Consider the following 13,597-nt stretch of genomic DNA (forward strand, 5'->3'; position numbering starts at 1 on the left):
AGTTCACATGCAAGATTGTCACAAGAAGAACATACAGGCAGTAGTATAATAACCAATAAGTGAAATAATTTAGCAGCATTGATATTTATTATACTATGATATAAACTTAACTCTATATTATAACAAAATATAAATTATAATTTCTATTTGTCCAGTAAATTCCTCTATGCAAAGTAAAGAAAAACCTTTAGCTGTCTTAAGAAATCAATCAAGTAACTCGGTAACTCATGGTAATGTAATTAATAATCACATGCTATATGTTATGACTTTTGAAAGGAGTATTTCAGTCTCATGAAGTGATGTCATATTGCGATGATAATCCATATCTTTATGATTTTGGGGGTTTGACCTCTAGGACCCTCACTGAGTCTGAGAATGACAAGGCTGCAGCACTGTTTCAGTCTTTTCCTACAAAGCGGCACCCCAGCTGCCCACATAGTGGAGCAACTAAAGCACAGCTCCATTCACTCCCTGCAGCTCCTTTATTCCCAGGTTCTGAAGGTCTTAGAGGTTGGATCATTTCTAATCAAAGATCAGTGGCATATCCTAAATATATGCTATCATTTTATGAAGTGTGGATAACCCATGAAATGTAATGTTCCTTTCTGGTATGTTTAGTTCATCATGAGTTAACCCCTTTCGCGACCTATGACATATAGGTACATCATAGGTTGTGTACCGAATTTCCAGAGGCCGCATCTTTTCAAGCACATGACAGCTGATCTGATCTGCAGGAGACGTCTGTGCTTTTCTTTGCAGATCTGCTATGAGTGTCGCCCTGTGGCCGGCGTTCATATCAGGTGAGCATTTCTGCTACACATAGCAGTGCTAAAGCTCAGATATGTGTAGCACAGTAGATCAGAAGATCACGCCTTCAAGTCCCCTAACGAGACTGTTGAAGCAAGTAAAAAAAAAGTAAAAGAATATATATATTTTTTAGATAACAAAAATAAAGTTTAAATTACCCACTTTTGCCCCATTCACAATAAAGCAATAAAAAAATCAAAACCACTCATATTTCATATTGTTGCGTTCAGAAATGTCCGATCTGTTAAAATACAAAAAGATTTAATCCGATTGGTAAATGGCAGAATGAGAAAAAAAATCTAAATGCCAGAATTACATTTTTTTGGTCCCACAACATTGCAATAAAATGCGACCAAAACATTGTATATACAGCAATATGGTATCAATAAATACATCTTCTTGGCGTGCAAAAAACAAATATTCACCCAGCCCCAACTCCCAAAAAATGAAGACGCTACGGTTCTAGGAAAATTGATTTTTTTATTTTATAAACTTTGGATATTTTTTCACCTCTTAAATAAAAAGGAACCTAAACATGTTTGGTGTCTATAAACTTGTAATTTTACATTTCAAAAAACTGACTGTCACATCCAAACATAGAATAAATGTGAACAGGTGCTGAACCTAAAGTCACCAACTCGTATACAGTCAAATAAATAAGGCAGCACACTGCGGCGCTAAAACAACATGCAAACATGAAAATTGAACTGCATAAGAAATGTTTGAAAAATTAGAGCGTTTAGCGCATAAATTGGCCAATTCATGTGTACCTGGTAGCGACATTAAGGCATCTCTCGTATACCAGGACCTAGACATTCCTTTCCTCACTGAGAATAAACGTCTTCATCTGAATGGGAAGCTATTGTGAATCCACTTCTTAGACTATGATCTCTCTCTCTCTGTGGAGGGGTAATGGACCTGCTGCGATTAAAACACCTGTTGCTAAAAGGCGGAGTGCTCAGTCAGAAGGCTAGTGAATACAAATTTCAAAAAACTGACCGCCACATCCAAACATAGACTAAATGTGAAAAGGTGCTGAACCTAGAGTCGCCAACTCGTATACAGTCAAAGAAATAAGGCAGCACTCTGCGGCACTAAAACATGCAACACGAAACATGAAAACTGAACTGCATTACTGCATTAGAAGTATGTAAAAATGGGAGCGTTTAGCGCATAAATTGGCCAATTCAAGCAGGTTTCAGATCATGATTGGAACAAGTTATATAAGAACTATATTTATTTTTAAAGTTAAAAAATGCTTTATTAATGCAGTTTTTCCAGTGCATTATTTATGCACCTTTCTGTGTTTCTACCTGTATTTGGTTTGTGCTTTCGGAGTAATTGATTAATTATACATTAAACCTTACAGTGAGTAATTATATCCATGCATTTCTAATAACGATACATTTCTTAATAACCTCCCAAAAAAATGTCTGTAGACAAATAATTACAAATTTATAATGCCCAAAGCAGTGAAGAAATTCTAGATTTTTTTTTGGAGCAGGCGCCGGTGATTAAAGCCATCTAATTCCATGGCTGCCATTTTCCCTTGTGTTTGTGTTTTTGATTAATTTCCAGCACAACTTGTTTATATAAATTATTGATGCTTATTTGCAATTACAGTGCTAAAAGGTTTATTAATACATACAGCCTGTGTTGAATGAATGCCTTGTAAACTAAGTCCAAAATTAATTATTCAAATTAGCATCAAACTGGCAGAAATATATTATTGACTAAATATATATTAACTTCAGAAAAAAAAAGAAATGACATATTTAGCATTAGTAAAAATAATCTATCTAGCAGGAAATGAAAGCTGGGTGACCAAAAGTAAGGTTCTCTAGTTGTCATAGGTCACAGTGAGATCACAGACTGAATTCTTATGACTAGAGGAATGATTAGCCATATCACTTCTGGATGAAGATGACATATTTATGGCCCATGTGGAGCTCGTGGCATCTGTTCTCACCCTGTGCCCTATGATGTCTTTTGGCAAAATTAAAATAATCTTGGAGACCAATGATGGTGGTCATTAAGGCCAAACTCCCAAGAATATGTGATGAATTGACCATGCCACTTTTAGAGGAAGTCGATACATTCGCAGGCAGTGGGAACTCCATGTGCCTTAGGCCCTGTGCAGTGATTTAGTACTAATTAAGCAATTTACCTACTTTTTGACCACCCATAGACAAGGTGGTCCACAGCCTACTCTGCAGTGTGATTCTAAAATGTCACTGCATAGTCGATGCGATTGTGCAAGTTCAGAAGCAGGGATCAGACACAACCAAGCTTTCCTTAGAGGTTCAAAGAAGTGCTATGTACACAGTAATAGGAAGTACTAATGGCGCTTACTCCTCCTAACCCTACGGTCATGTTTTCACTGGGTATAGAGAAGGAGCAATAGCTGCTCTGTCCTTGGAGACTTCGTCTGCTCCGCTATGCAGTCAGGACGTAACATTTCCACTATAACTGGAGATAATAAACCAAATGGAAACCAGATTAAAAAAAAGTATTTAAATGACTAATTACCCCAAAATGTTTTCTTATCATATGGAGGCACAACATGCGAAATAAATAAAACTAAACAGTTGATACAAAATGAATAAATTAAAATAAAACTCCTGACAATGCAAACCATTGTTACTAGCCCTGTCACTATTGAAAAAAAAATGAGTCAGATATACAAAAGTAATTACACCTATTTAAAGATAATTACGGATAATTACAAATATGAAGAGACAAAATAGGTTTCCAGCTCCGGATGTAAAATCAAAAAACTTTATTCCATAGTATTAAAAGAAAAGAGATTCAGTCGCTGGACATAAACTGGTATATGCCGGAGGAAGATGCCATTGTATCACTGAACGCGTTTCGAACACGTATAATGTTCTTAGTCCTCAGTATGAAATAACAAATAACAGAGGGGGGAGCACTTTAAATGTATTTCATTGATCCTTTGTGGTCATAATTTCCTTTTTTTTCCAAGTGAGAAACAGACAAATATTTCCTTAACCCCTTCCCGACCCATGACGCCACGTAGGCGTCATGAAAGTCGGTGCCAATCCGACCCATGACGCCTATGTGGCGTCATGGAAAGATCGAGTCCCTGCAGATCGGGTGAAAGGGTTAACCCCCATTTCACCCGATCTGCAGGGACAGGGGGAGTGGTAGTTTAGCCCAGGGGGGGTGGCTTCACCCCCTCGTGGCTACGATCGCTCTGATTGGCTGTTGAAAGTGAAACTGCCAATCAGAGCGATTTGTAATATTTCACCTATTATAACTGGTGAAATATTACAATCCAGCCATGGCCGATGCTGAAATATCATCGGCCATGGCTGGAAATACTAATGTGCCCCCACCCCACCCCACCGATCGCCCCCCAGGCCCCCGATCGGGCCGGTACACTGCTCCGGCTCCCCTCCGTCCAGTGCTCCGCTCCCCCCCGTGCTCTTGTCCGCTCCCCCCGTGCTCCAATCACCCCCCCGTGCTCCAATCACCCCCCCTGCACTCCGATCCACCCCCCCGGTGCTCCGTTCCACCCCCCCGTGCTCCATTCCAGCCCCCCCGTGCTCCGTTCCACGCCCCCCGTGCTCCGTTCCACGCCTGCCGCACTCCGATTCCCCCCCCCGTGCTCCGATCCCCCCCCCGTGGTCCCCCCCCACCCCATCATACTTACCGATCCAGCCGGGGTCCCGTCCGTCTTCTCCCTGGGCGCCGCCATCTTCCAAAATGGCGGGTGCATGCGCAGTGCGCCCGCAGAATCTGCCGGCCGGCAGATTCGTTCCAAAGTGCATTTTGATCACTGAGATAGATTATATCTCAGTGATCAAAATAAAAAAAATAATAAATGACCCCCCCCCCTTTGTCACCCCCATAGGTAGGGACAACAAAAAAATAAAGAAATTTTTTTTTCCTCTAATGTTAGAATAGGGTTAAGGTTAGGGGTAGGGGTAAGGTTAGGGGTAGGGTTAGGGGTAGGGTTAGGGGTAGGTTTAGGGGTAGGGTTAGGGGTAGGGGTAGGGTTAGGGGTAGGGTTAGGGGTAGGGGTAGGGTTAGGGCTAGGGTTAGGGTTAGGGTTAGGGCTAGGGTTAGGGTTTCGGTATGTGCACACGTATTCTGGTCCTCTGCGGATTTTTCTGCTGCGGATTTGATAAATCCGCAGTGCTAAACCGCTGCGGATTTATGGCGGATTTACCGCGTTTTTTTCTGCGCATTTCACTGCGGTTTTACAACTGCGATTTTCTATTGGAGCAGTTGTAAAACCACTGCGGAATCCGCACAAAGAAGTGACATGCTGCGGAATGTAAACTGCTGCGTTTCCGTGCAGTTTTTCCGCAGCATGTGTACAGCGATTTTTGTTTCCCGTAGGTTTACATTGAACTGTAAACTCATGGGAAACTGCTGTGGATCCGCAGCGTTTTCCGCAGCGTGTGCACATACCTTTAGAATTAGGCTATGTGCACACTGTGCGGATTTGGCTGCAGATTGGCCGCTGCGGATTCGCAGCAGTATTCCATCAGGTTTACAGTACCATGTAAACATATGAAAAACCAAATCCGCTGTGCCCATGGTGCAGAAAATACCGCGCGGAAACGCTGCGTTGTATTTTCCGCAGCATGTCAATTCTTTGTGCGGATTCCGCAGCGTTTTACACCTGTTCCTCAGTAGGAATCCGCAGGTGAAATTCGCACAAAAAACACTGGAAATCCGCGGAAAATCCGCAGGTAAAACGCAGTGCCTTTTACCCGCGGATTTTTCAAAAATGGTGCGGAAATATCTCACACGAATCCGCAACGTGGGCACATAGCCTTAGGGTTAGGGTTGGAATTAGGGTTGTGGTTAGGGTTGTGATTAGGGTTATGGCTACAGTTGGGATTAGGGTTAGGGGTGTGTTGGGGTTAGTGTTGGAGGTAGAATTGAGGGGTTACCACTGTTTAGGCACATCAGGGGTCTCCAAACGCAACATGGCGCCACCATTGATTCCAGCCAATCTCGTATTCAAAAAGTCAAATGGTGCTCCCTCACTTCCGAGCCCTGACGTGCGCCCAAACAGTGGTTTACCCCCACATATGGGGTACCAGCATACTCAGGACAAACTGCGCAACAATTACTGGGGTCCAATTTCTCCTGTTACCCTTGTGAATCTAAAAAAATGCTTGCTAAAACATAATTTTTGAGGAAAGAAAAATGATTTTTTATTTTCACGGCTTTGCGTTGTAAACGTCTGTGAAGCACTTGGGGGTTCAAAGTGCTCACCACATATCTAGATAAGTTCCTTGGGGGGTCTAGTTTCTAAAATGGGGTCACTTGTGGGGGTTTCTACTGTTTAGGCACACCAGGGGCTCTGAAAACGCAACGTGACACCCGCAGACCATTCCATCAAAGTCTGCATTTCAAAAGTCACTACTTCCCTTCTGAGCCCCGACGTGTGCGCAAACAGTGGTTTACTCCCACTCATGGGGTATCAGCGTACTCAGGAGAAACTGGTCAACAACTTTTGGGGTCCAATTTCTCCTGTAACCCTTGGGAAAATAAAAAATTCTGGGCTAAATAATTATTTTTGAGGAAAGAAAACGTATTTATTATTTTCACGGCTCTGCATTATAAACTTCTATGAAGCACTTGGGGGTTCAAAGTGCTCACCACACATCTAGATAAGTTCCTTTCGGGGTCTAGTTTCCAAAATGGGGTCACTTGTGGGGGGTTTCTACTGTTTAGGCACATCAGGGGCTCTGCAAACGCAACGTGACGCCCGCAGAGCATTCCATCAAAGTCTGCATTTCAAAACGTCACTACTTCACTTCCAAGCCCCGGCATGTGCCCAAACAGTAGTTTACCCCCACATATGGGGTATCACCGTACTCAGAAGAAACTGGACAACAAATAGTGGGGTCAAATTTCTCCTGTTACCCTTGGGAAAATTAAAAAATTCTGGGCTAAATAATTATTTTTGAGGAAATAAAACGTATTTATTATTTTCACGGCTCTGCATTATAAACTTCTATGAAGCGCTTGGGGGTTCAAAATGCTCACCACACATCTAGATAAGTTCCTTTCAGGGTCTAGTTTCCAAAATGGGGTCACTTGTGGGGGGTTTCTACTGTTAAGCCACATCAGGGGCTCTGCAAACGCAACGTGACGCCCACAGAGCATTCCATCAAAGTCTGCATTTCAAAACGTCACTACTTCACTTCCGAGCCTCGGCATGTGCCCAAACAGTGGTTTACCCCCACATATGGGGCATCAGCGTACTCAGGAGAAACTGGACAACAACTTTTGGGGTCAAATTTCTCCTGTTACCCTTGGGAAAATAAAAAATTGCAGGCTAAAAGATCATTTTTGAGAAAATAATTTTTATTTTTATTTTCATGGCTCTGCGTTATAAACTTCTGTGGAGCACTTGAGGGTTCAAAGTCCTCACCACACATCTAGATTAGTTCCTTTTGGGGTCTAGTTTCCAAAATGGTGTCATTTCTGGGGGATCTCCAATGTTTAGGCACACAGGGGCTCTCCAAACGTGACATGGTGTCCACTAATGATTGGAGCTAATTTTCCATTTAAAAAGCCAAATGGCGTGCCATCCCTTCCGAGCCCTGCCGTGCGCCCAAACAGTGGTTTACCCCAACATATGGGGTATCAGCGTACTCAGGACAAACTGGACAACAATATTTGGGGTCCAATTTCTCCTATTATCCTTGGCAAAATAGGAAATTCCAGGCTAAAAAATCATTTTTGAGGAAAGAAAAATTATTTTTTATTTTCATGGCTCTGCGTTATAAACTTCTGTGAAGCACCTGGGGGTTTAAAGTGCTCAATAAGCATCTCGATAAGTTCCTTGGGGGGTTTAGTTTCCAAAATGGGGTCACTTGTGGGGGAGCTCCAATGTTTAGGCACACAGGGGCTCTCCAAACGCGACATGGTGTCCGCTAACAATTGGAGCTAATTTTCCATTCAAAAAGTCAAATGGCGCGCCTTCCCTTCCGAGCCCTGCCGAGTGCCCAAACAGTGGTTTACCCCCACATATGAGGTATCGACGTACTCGGGAGAAATTGCCCAACAAATTTTATGATCCATTTTATCCTACTGCCCATGTGAAAATGAAAAAATTGAGGCGAAAATAATTTTTTTGTGAAAAAAAAGTACTTTTTCATTTTTACAGATCAATTTGTGAAGCACCTGAGGGTTTAAAGTGCTCACTAGGCATCTAAATAAGTTCCTTGGGGGGTCTAGTTTCCAAAATGGGGTCACTTGTGGGGGAGCGCCAATGTTTAGGCACACAGGAGCTATCCAAACGCGACATGGTGTCCGCTAACGATGGAAATAATTTTTCATTCAAAAAGTCAAATGGCGCTCCTTCCCTTCCGATCCTTGCCGTGTGCAAAAACAGTGGTTTACCCCCACATATGAGGTATCGGCGTACTCAGGAGAAATTGCCCAACACATTTTAGGATCCATTTTGTCCTGTTGTCCATGTGAAAATGAAAAAATTGAGGCTAAAAGAATTTTTTTGTGAAAAAAAAGTACTTTTTCATTTTTACGGATCAATTTGTGAAGCACCTGGGGGTTCAAAGTGCTCACTATGCATCTAGATAAGTTCCTTGGGGCGTCTAGTTTCCAAAATGGGGTCACTTGTGGGGGAGCTCCAATTTTTAGGCACACGGGGGCTCTCCAAACGTGATATGGTGTCCGCTAAAGAGTGGAGCCAATTTTTGATTCAAAAAGTCAAATGGCGCTCCTTCCCTTCCAAGCCCTGCCGTGCGCCCAAACAGTGGTTTACCCCCACATATGAGGTATCAGCGTACTCAGGACAAATTGGACAACAACTTTCGTGGTTCAGTTTCTCCTTTTACCATTGGGAAAATAAAAAAATTGTTGCTAAAAGATAATTTTTGTGACTAAAAAGTTAAATGTTCATTTTTTCCTTCCATGTTGCTTCTGCTGCTGTGAAGCACCTGAAGGGTTAATAAACTTCTTGAACATGGTTTTGAGTACCTTGAGGGGTGCAGTTTTTAGAATGGTGTCACTTTTGGGTATTTTCAGCCATATAGACCCCTCAAACTGACTTCAAATGTGAGGTGGTCCCTAAAAAAAATGGTTTTGTAAATTTCGTTGTAAAAATGACAAATCGCTGGTCAAATTTTAACCCTTATAACTTCCTAACAAAAAAAAATTTTGTTTCCAAAATTGTGCTGATGTAAAGTAAACATGTGGGAAATGTTATTTATTAACTATTTTGTGTCACATATCTCTCTGGTTTAACAGAATAAAAATTCAAAATGTGAAAATTGCGAAATTTTCAAAATTTTCGCCAAATTTCCGTTTTTATCACAAATAAACGCAGAATTTATTGACCTAAATTTACCACTAACATGAAGCCCAATATGTCACGAAAAAACAATCTCAGAACCGCTAGGATCCGTTGAAGCGTTCCTGAGTTATTACCTCATAAAGGGACACTGGTCAGAATTGCAAAAAACGGCAAGGTCTTTAAGGTCAAAATAGGCTGGGTCATGAAGGGGTTAATATTCCCATCGATATTTCCCGATATCTGCAAAAACCTCGAAAAGTATGTAAATAGCTTAAAAATGTCACACAAATTATAAAAAAGCAATATTTATTTTATTATCAGAACTAGAAAAATTGTTTACAGTTTTTGAAAGAGCTTGTACGAAAAACCCTGGATGGGGGTAAATGGCCCAGTCCTGAACTAGTTAAGTTACCTGATTCTTGGAGTCCAGTGATACATGCTACATTCTTCCTTTGCTTGCCTGTCTTTTGTTGATCCTATTCTGTTTGATTTAAAGGAGATATGTACAGCGGACAACTACTTTTCAATGTACCAAATGTGCCTAGTACAATAAAGAAAAAGCATGCTTACCTCCGTTACCGACACCGTGCCTCCGCTAAGGCTTCTTTCACACTTGCGTCGGTACGCGGCCATCGCTAAGCGTTGGCGCGATGTACTGATGGATGTTGTGAATATTCGGCACAACATGGGCATCCGCTGCCCATTCTAAAGTCCCAGGGATGAGGGGGCGGAGTTCGGCCGCGCATGCGCTGTAGGAAATGGCAGATACGACGTACGAAAAAACGTTCCCTTGAACATTTTTTCGTGACGACGGTCCGCCAAAGCACGATGCATCCAGTGCACGATGGACGCGACGTATGGCCATACATCGCGATCCGTCGGCAATACAAGTTTATAGGAAAAAAACACATCGTGCGGGCACATTTGCAGGATGCGTTTTTTTCACAAAACGACGCATTGCGACGGAGGCCAAACAACGCAAGTGTGAAAGTAGCCTAAGAGTATCGTGTCCCCCGGAGATGCTGTGACATTGTTTATCTCGCAGTTCCTTCTGATGGAAGTTTGAAGGCTGCAGCCTATCATTGGCCGCTCAGGTGGCATAAACAATGTCATAAAAAGCACAGATCTCAGAGTGGAGAACAGGCGCCAATCTGATAGGTAAGTATGCTGTTTCTTTTTTCGAGGCACACTGGGGACATTAGAAAGGGGTTGTCCAGAGGTGGACAATGTTTTTAAGTAAAATTTGACTGTTATTGGCATTGGAGGTAAGCAATCACAATCTCTATTCAGTGCTGTAGAATATTTTAGTGCTATATCAACAGCAGGACGTCAATAAAACTGTCATTCAAGTAGTTTTGGCCTTTTTATGTTTCTTTTTTCTTTCATTACATTAATTTATTTTGAAAATCCTTCACATTAATTTAATGTATTTACATTTTCCCAAAGTAATAAAGAAAGAAAGATAACAATTTAATATATAGTTTTTTTTAATTATTATTCTAAAGGTCCTGTTGCTGTGATTAGTGGAGAAGAAGATTCTGCCAGTCCCCTTCATCATATTAACCATGGCATCACAACACCAAACTCTTTAGACGCTGGTCCAGACACTGTTGTAATTGGAATGACTCGAATCCCAGTTATTGAAAATCCACAGTATTTCCGTCAAGGCCACAACTGTCACAAGCCAGATACATGTAAGTATGACATTTCTTATAACTATAGCACTAAGTATAGCATAGCTAGGAAAGTCAGATTAATTCATTTAGTAATTATTATATGATGGTAGTTGAAGTTTTCGTTGGGGTTTGTGGTGTTTTGTTTTCTTGGATTTGTTGTATTGAAGATATTATATTGCATAATTTAATCATTAATGCATTAGAAGCCACATTAAAGGGGCTGTTTGGTCTAAAACTCCAAGTCTGCAGTCACTCTATGTGACTGCAGGCTTGTGAATCCTCACATTGTGTGCACTGTACGCTGTGAGGATTCTCCGTTGTCGGCGCAAGGAGAGGGAGGCATGACCGCGAGAATGTGGTTTGCATACATGTGGTCTCCTGCCGACTAGACTGAATCTGGCCTAACTCAATGCAAATGTATTGGGAGAGCCCAGATACCATCTGGTCAGAATGTGGGTGGAGGTGTGAAAATCGCATTCTTGCGGTCACATGACTGCTTGTTACCAGCTCCGGAGAATTCTCACTGTGCACGCAAAGTGAAGATTCATAAGTCTGCAGTCACTTACTGTGACTGCAGACGCGGAGTTTTAGACTGGATAACCCTTTTAACCAAAATATGATTTTTGTAGGACTGTAAACTATGCTGCAGTTACAAAGTAGGCATTGCCAAACTTCCTAAATTTCCAAAAGTATTGAAGTAACTATGTTTTGAAAAGAATTTAGCAAATGCAGTGGTGATTTAGGATTGATCCATTACCATATTCAAGTACTGAGCTAAATCTCACTTTTCTATTGATGTAAACATTTGAATATTTTATTGCTATCATAGCTGTTTTATCCATAAATATTATATTGCCCCAATGTTTTTACATCCCTTTCTCCAAATCAGTCCCCTGACTGCCTTTGATAAGTGCACCTACTTGTTGAAATGTGCAAAATAGCTATGTAACATATTGGATCCTCAAAGCAGAAGACTAATTATTACATTATCAATTTCCACAAACTTTTGAAGCTGTAACCAGTACAATCACTGTTAATATAGACCTTACTTGATCAATGGTCATCTGAGATAGCACAAGTAAGCTACCATCCCCTTTTTGGTCTACCTGCCAAAGGACAATCAAGTAGACTAGGGAGAAATAAAAAATATTTACCGTATTTTGAAGTTTATAAGAAGCACCAGATTATAAGATACACCCCAAATTTTAGTAAGAAAAATAGAAAAGAAAACTTATTTAATTAAATGGTGGTGCTTCTTATAATCTGTGTGCCTTACTGCTTATCGGGGCAGGTGGCTGCGGTGGAGCAGGGTCCCAGGGTCACTGCTGTCGATTGGGGCAATGCTGTAGACCTCAGGCTGATTAGAAGGGGTGTTCAGAGGTGAGACTCTGTGGGTGTTTGGTGGTGTGGGGGTTCCACCAATATTTTGTGAAAGCCCGGAAGTCCAAGCACTTCTATGGTTTACATTGAGGTGAACTCCGGTAAAATGGCCACTGGGGTGGCGTGTGAGCAGATGTAGATCTCGTTTTCGAGATCTCATCTCCCAAAATCTTGGTGCTGAGATCTCCAACTGTGCATGGGCCTCCTCTGGCGGCCATTTTGCCAGAGTCCACCACAATGTAAACCATGGAAATGAGAGGACTCTGGGCTTTCACAAAATACGGTGGAGCCCCCTCACCAACAAAGACTTGCAGCGTCGCACCTCTAAACAACCCTTTCTCTCAGCCTTTGATCCGCACAATCGCCCTGCTCTTGCCTCCGGTAGCAACCATCCTAGGAGCCCACTGCACTGCAGCCGGTAATGTATATTAAATTATAAGACGCACTCCCTTTTTCCCCACAAATTTTTGGGGAAAAAAGTGCATCTTATAATCAGAAAAATACAGTAAATATCTTTATAAATAATTTCTAGACTTTCTTTCACTTTAATCAGCACATACAACTCATGGCATTACATAGGTGGAGAGTTTCCAAATCCATATCCCTTCTGCAAAGCAAGAACAACTGTTGATGTTGTTATGGCTCACAAAGTACTTTTATAGTAACCCCACTCAGGTCAAGCCTCTATATTCCCTTTATGTGGCTTCTTTCCACTGTTGAGGTGACATTTTGTGAGGCATGGGACATTTTGTAGATAGAAACTTTTCACAAGTTCTTCTGGGTCACAGGAGACAGAATTGATGTCATGTTCTCATTAGGATCGTGAATTAGGTCAAGGACTTTCGCTTTCATCTTTGCTTTCTGCATTCATTTATCTTTGCTTATTGCATTTTATCAACATTTTACTTTTACTGTCTGCTTTGCTTTGAAAATTTCTCTAAAAGAGTCATACTAATTATTATCATCTCTACGGTGTTTAAGAGAGGAGTTTGAAAACAAGTATGATCTGTGCCACAAAATATAAGAATATGACTAGCCATTAAATATTTGGCTGTTTTCGAGTCTGCAACACATACATTTGCAATTTACGCATTTGCTGCATAGATTGTTAAGCTTTGTGGATTACCACCTTACTAGAACGGTGGTGGTAGTGCTGGTGGTGGTTGCTGTTATTCAAGTTGGGTAACACTATGAAGAACATTTCTTTATCGACTGTAGTCTCCTTTCTTTGAAAATGGTCTAAAATATCTTAATTCTTGTGTCTTGGTTAGAACAAATGAGAAAGGGATATGGTTTACTGACCTTCCAGTAGTACGTAAAGGTATTAATGTATATGGTAGGTGAAAAAAATTGCTTTGTTCTGTCTATAACTGAAAACAATTATTATTTTTTATTTTAATACAGTTTTTTTTAGGTTAGAAAAGTA

General features: G+C 41.2%; 1 protein-coding gene across 8 annotated transcripts in view; it reads left to right on the forward strand.

The window, feature by feature from the left end:
- The window catches only part of NTRK3 (neurotrophic receptor tyrosine kinase 3), a 1,162,015-nt gene that overhangs the window by 822,315 nt on the left and 326,103 nt on the right, over positions 1–13,597 (forward strand). For all 8 annotated transcript variants that reach the window (XM_069766240.1, XM_069766242.1, XM_069766243.1 and 5 more), the window contains one exon: positions 10,621–10,809. In XM_069766240.1, coding sequence (XP_069622341.1) covers positions 10,621–10,809 — 189 coding nt within the window. The remainder of the gene's footprint in view (positions 1–10,620; positions 10,810–13,597) is intronic.

This window comes from Ranitomeya imitator, chromosome 4 (assembly GCF_032444005.1).
Source record: "Ranitomeya imitator isolate aRanImi1 chromosome 4, aRanImi1.pri, whole genome shotgun sequence".
Classification (NCBI taxonomy): domain Eukaryota; kingdom Metazoa; phylum Chordata; class Amphibia; order Anura; family Dendrobatidae; genus Ranitomeya; species Ranitomeya imitator.